Here is a 6,000-nt window from a genome sequence, read left to right on the forward strand (position 1 = left end):
GATCAACCAAATTGATGATATGGCTTCTTCTATTCCAACAGTAGGCGACCAGGATGACGACTTGGAGAACGCAGTATTTCGCGAGAAGCAAGGGATAGGAAGCGATCTTCCTTCACCAACTTTTTCGCGTTTATTATGCTGTCTACGAAGTCGCTGTCTTCGTGGAATCTGTGTGGGTTTTCCGTGTGTGGTATTTTTACTACTATTTTTAAGTCTTCCCTCCAGTACGGCGACAAGTACCAGACGAGTTTTCTTGATCCTAGCTGCCGTCCCACTGATTATTTACATTGTCGTTGGCATATCCACTGTGGTACTCGCGTATTGCACTCAAGTTTCGCTCGAAACGCAATATGCTCAGGCAGCTCATCAATACTTGAACACTAAAACTCAACAGAGTAAAATCGCTGTTACTACAGGGCAGAAACAACAGAGCAACAACTTTCTTGGTCGTTTCGCACTTTTTCTTGAGGCTGCGCGGTCGGGCGATGCAAAGACGGCGCAATTGTGTTTGAGAAATGAGCAAATCGTGGACGAAGTGGACAATCTTGGGCGAACAGCTCTTCACTGGGCAGCGCTGTCAGGATCAGACGAGGTATTATCTCTTCTCTTGCGGAATGGAGCATCGATTGATCAACAGGACTCACTGGACGGGCTTACGGCGCTACACTACGCAGCTTTTTATGGTCATATCAAGAGCACAAGACTATTGGTCTGTGCTGGTGCCTCAATGACCATCATGGACAATCGACGAATGAATCCACTGCAACTCACCGAAATGGCGAGTCTCAAGCTAGCGAGTGTTCAACCTACGCATCAGATGATCATTAAATACCTGCGAATTGCCATGAAGGACGACGTCACATCACCACTCGAACATGTTGCGGGACTCACTGTTTTGCAACTTGTTGAACGACAAGCGCATAATCTCCCGCAGATGGAGTGACTAAGCGTAACTTTGAATTGATACTTCGAAGTAGTCAGCTTATAAAACCTAGTATCACTACGTACCTCGGTATTCGAATTTAAACAGACACGTACAGTTTTAATACTACTACTACTACTAGTAGTAGTACAAGTTTAGCATTTAACATGAGTTAGTAGCTCAATTAAAAATGCAAATATCATTGATATTTCCCCCACTTCAGTCCGTCACCCACTGCACACTCCACAGTCTTGCTATCTCGAAGACTCACGATGCTCGTCTGGCTGCGTAGTGTTTTGACTTCTATCTGGTCGATTGCGTCCTCGCTGTGACACAATGAGTGTCTTTGCGTCAACGCCCATGCTTCCAAATCGTTTTTATTCGTCTCTCATGGTTTTAGTCCTTCAATTGCTCGCTATTGACGCTTGGAACCTCTTGCTGACTCTTGTCGATATCGCTCAGAGACAACTTGTGAGCAAGAATAAACGTGACTTTAGTGTTTGTTCCGCCATTCTGCCGACTTCTTCAAGTACTTCTGGAAGTTCGAGCTATCGCGAGCGCTTTGGCCCAGTCCATCTAAGCCCAAGTATGTGTGTAATTGCTTGGGATTCATCTTGCCCCTCTTGTATTTGATCCAATTTGTAACACGACTAAGCCACCGCTCTTCGTCATGGTCCTTGTGCTCAACATTGCCACCACTCGAGCGACCTGTCCTTAGAGCTCGCATGGCAAGGTCTTTGTCCTGTACTCCTGCGAGCAATGCGGACGAAATATCGGTTGTCGTCTGCGTCGTGTCGGCGTTAGCCTTCGTCGTCAATGCAAAGGCATGACTGTACAAGAGCGCAGCGGTCGTTGATATTAACGTTATGTACAGGACACGCATCGCACTTTAGATAGTTGTGCCTAGTGGTTGCGTCCGGCGAGGGAAAAGGTAAAGTGGGGAATCGCATCAAAGAGAGGTTAGACGACACGAAGTGCAGAGTATGGATGAAATATCCAGTTTATTTATACTTACAGAAAAACATAAGCTGTGTGATGACGAGCTCGCTTATAATAATGCAAAGCCAATTTGCAGGACCTGGGACCAAACATAAGTGGTATGATGACGAGCTCGTTTACTGTGTGATGACGAGATGAGTTATCTACTTGCGTCTAGTGGTTTACGCTCAGGCAGTCCGTAATTATTCGATCAAGGTTTTTGGGGGGATCACTGCTCTTCGAAGACCTCTCGTGCGTTGGTGAGAGAGCCTACTAAATCTAAGTGCGGAGGTGTAGAGTACATGTATTGTACCAGATGACAGCGTCGACACAGCAGCGACCAACACCGACAACCGGGCCGACACTAGCAGCGACCGTCACGAGGAGCGACACTGGATCAAGCTGCGTCAATAGTAGGACTGCACAATCAGCTACGTCAGCAGCGGCACCAACTTACATAATCTGCGGCGTAAGTAGCGGTCATGCTTAAACAAAGGGGGAAGACGCTACCGCAGTCCTGTAGTGAAGGACTAGGATGGTAAGCAGTGCTCTTACAATAAAATAAAAAATTGTAATGGGTTTCACAGAAGCACGTAATAATCATTGCAATATACCGATCCACAATAATAAATTATTCAACTATTTTGCTGTATTGCACGGGTCAGGACGGGGCAGTGACCCTATCACGCCACTGGCTTGGGTTCGTAGCAGTGTTGGCTGGTTTTTGGTTTTCGGATTTAATGGTTTTATATGGTTTTGGTGTAGAAAACACCAGTGTAAAACCAGTGCACCTGGAGGTTGGTGGTGATTCACTGGACGGAGTGATCCGGTCTCCACCGTCAAAGTAATACTGATACCACATACAACAAGTCTCTATTTCTGAAATACGCACGCTCGACAAGTGTATTTAGCTATCGCACATCGAACACTACACCGTACCGAAGCATGGGCCACCCATCGTGCCAAGAGCGCGACGAGTTCACAGACTTGCATGAAGACGCCGGTAACAACCGGACATACCACATTTGCAACCACTGCAACAATGCGTATCGTGCTTCGCGGCAGCCAGCTGAGGGTAGTTACCGCGCAACACCGCACGAGCCTCCTGTCCCTGAGCCGAAGAGACTTCGAGGGAGGCCGGAAAACTATAGAAGCCATCTCAAGAGCTGTAAATTCTATCAAGCCTATATTCAAACACGCAACTCTGTGGAAGCTGCTAGCCGTTCTTCCAGCTCAACAGCCTTTCAACCTAATAGCAGTTCGTCTGTTCACGACGATGCGTCCTCGACACGAAGTGAGAAAAGACAGAAGCGTATCGACCAGTTTTTTTCAGGACCATCGCATGACGCGGAGGGAGAGATCTTCATGAGATTACTAGTTGAGTTTCAAGCTGATAATCGGCTTCCTGACAGTTTTATTGAGCGCTTATCTACTGTACGTTTCTGCATCACGTAAGCAAGATGATCGCTGACATCTTCCCACTACCAACCCGCAAGAAGCTTGGTGGACCCATTCTAGACGCGTACGCTTTCGACTGCGAGAGCCAAGATAGCACGGCACTTCGTAATGTACAATATGCCAATGAAGGTGCGCGTGAATTTCTTAAGTGATGTTTGGCAGAACATTTCTCGCGCTCACTTGCTTGGTTGCCAATTGGATCTTTTTGGTTGTGGTATGACATACGCTTTGCTTCCTACGGGACCCAGGCATGACGCTATCGCAATTGCGGAACAAATGGAATGTGTGATGGAAAAGATGCAGAGTGATGGTTGGACAATTGGTGGCGTTGTTACCGATAATGCCGGACAATGCGCGCGGGCACGACGAATTTTAAGTCTACGGTGGCCGCATATCTCATTTCAGATCTGTTTTGCTCATGATCTAAACAATTTAGTCAAGGCAGTTCTAAAGTCAGATTTTTCTGAGGTCACCAAGCAAGCATCAGACGCGGTCAATGCTCTGAATGCGTCTTCCGCAAAGTGGTTAGTCGAAGCAAGGACGTGCATGGTGGATACTTATGGATATTTCCTGAATCTGAAACAATTATGTGAAACCCGTTGGAGCAGCATGCATGGATGTTTTGCATCGTTGTTGCGCGTTCAAAGTGCGCTTGAGTTACTGGAGTTTAAGTTTCGAGCTGGCGATGATTTTCCTGATGCTGCACGCTTTTTAGCAGAGGATCATTTTGGGAACGGCTTAAAGACGCTGAAGAGGTGGTGCGTCCGCTTGCATTTGCCTCTTTGAAGTTGCAGCGCGACGAGAACTCGCTCGCGGATGTTGTTGTGTGCTACATGGATATGATCAAAGGATTTTCGGTGCGTCCGTTTGGCACGCGCAACCTTATCAAGCAAGTGGAGCAACGATGGAAACAGTGTGAGCAGCCGCTCATGTTGCTCGCTCTATTTTTACATCCATTACACACCAATGCCGCTCAAAAGCTGTTAAACAAGACCCCGCTGACAACGATAGGCTCCCTGTGCCGCATCGGCGTTTACTATTATCGGCGATCCATGCGCGCGGACCCCGGCAACTTAGGAGAGGATATTTACAAGTGGCTGAAAGGAAAGCTAGCACTTCCACCACAGGGAGGGTTCAGTATAGTCAGTTCGTTCTGGGATTTCATGCGCGATGACATGCCTTTTAGCAAGTTGCCGATACTTCCGATGCAAGTGCTGTCTATTGTGGTCTTCACAGCAACATGCGAGCGCTACTTAAGTGAGTTAGCGCTGATTCACACAGCAAAACGAAACAAATGTCGGTGGAGAAGGCTCGCAAAATCGCCGCTGTTCGGAAGAAGGTTCGTGAGTCGGATCAGCTTGATAGCATCTTGAAATCCCAGCGTATTAAAAAGCTGATCAACCCAACAGAGCACCCTCGACGCCAAGACGAGCGATTTGAATGCAACCAAGTCGATACTGAAGACGAGTCAGACGACGAAACAGGAAGTGAGTTGGGGGCGGACGATGCTTTTGAATACTGGGGTGCTGTTCTGGCAGAGCTAGATGGAGATGAAGACGTGCCGCCACCGAATCACAGGGCTGTGGTTGAGATCAGTGAGTTATCTGCCGATCGAGCGTCGTACTGTAGTGATTCTGACAGTAGATCGAGACCAATACTACCGGCAGACCGGGGCAGTGACGAAGCTGAGCGTGCGTTCAGAGACAAGATTATCAAAATTGCGCAGTAGTCCGAGGAAGACATTCAAGAACCGATTAAGGACCCATTTCCTTCTTTTAACGACCGCAATTTTCCACAGCAAAACGTGCTGACGGGGCTACGTGGTCAGAAGATTTCGTTGGTGGAGCTATGGGATACGTCGGAAGCATTAACTGAAGATCCAGGTAAATCGTTCGTGACAACACTAACTCGGGTATTTGTGCTAACTCTATGTGATGGTTTAAATGCAGTATGGCATTTTGCGAGCCCGGTGCGCTTCCGCCGAGAGGGACAGGTTTGATCAACTAGTCGATGAAACGATAAACTATGGTAGGGTCTTTCAGTTGGAGTGCGTTGAGATAAATACACGCAGTACACATTTGTACGAAGTAAATGGAGAGGAACATTCGACTACGAATGCAGCCTGAGCACATAAAAAACGCAGCGACTTCTGGAAGGTTTAGCGAGTCCCAAACTCAGTAGCCGATCGTCGAGCCGTCTGGACAATGAATGGCGTCTGTAGACAATACAACATTTATTTGTATATCACCTTCACGCTTTCACTATTATTAAATATCTTTAAAACGTTCAGCTCACAAACGAAATAAAGAAACCTAGTAGGACAGCATAGCACCAACATATTAAGATAATGAATTAGCTGGTAGTTCGTATGAAATGCAGGAAGTGTGCTCCACTTACATACCAACTCAACAGCGTCATCGGCCTCACCGTCTTCGTCACGATGCTGCCGTCGGCCTCCTGCGACTGGAACACCTCCGTCTGAACCGACTCACCCGGGGCCGCACCGGCCTCCACGGTCGACCGAATAGCGCGGCCACCAGACGTCGACGTCGTCGCGAGACCGCTCACCTCCGTCTCCACCGTCGTGGTTTTCTCGCCAGACGTCGTATCCGTCTCCGTTGTGGTCTCCACCTCGACCGTCC

General features: G+C 47.9%; 1 protein-coding gene across 1 annotated transcript; it reads right to left on the minus strand.

Annotated features, from left to right (window-relative positions):
* Window positions 1-1,415: 1,415 nt before the first annotated feature.
* PITG_16235 (secreted RxLR effector peptide protein, putative) lies at window positions 1,416-1,805 on the minus strand (the record flags this gene model as incomplete). Its single annotated transcript, XM_002897591.1, has 1 exon — window positions 1,416-1,805. One exon carries the CDS (start codon window positions 1,803-1,805, stop codon window positions 1,416-1,418), a length of 390 nt encoding a protein of 129 aa, XP_002897637.1.
* Between the last annotated feature and the right edge of the window lie 4,195 nt (window positions 1,806-6,000).

The sequence above is a fragment of the Phytophthora infestans genome, genomic scaffold (genome assembly GCF_000142945.1).
Source record: "Phytophthora infestans T30-4 supercont1.43 genomic scaffold, whole genome shotgun sequence".
NCBI lineage: Eukaryota > Oomycota > Peronosporomycetes > Peronosporales > Peronosporaceae > Phytophthora > Phytophthora infestans.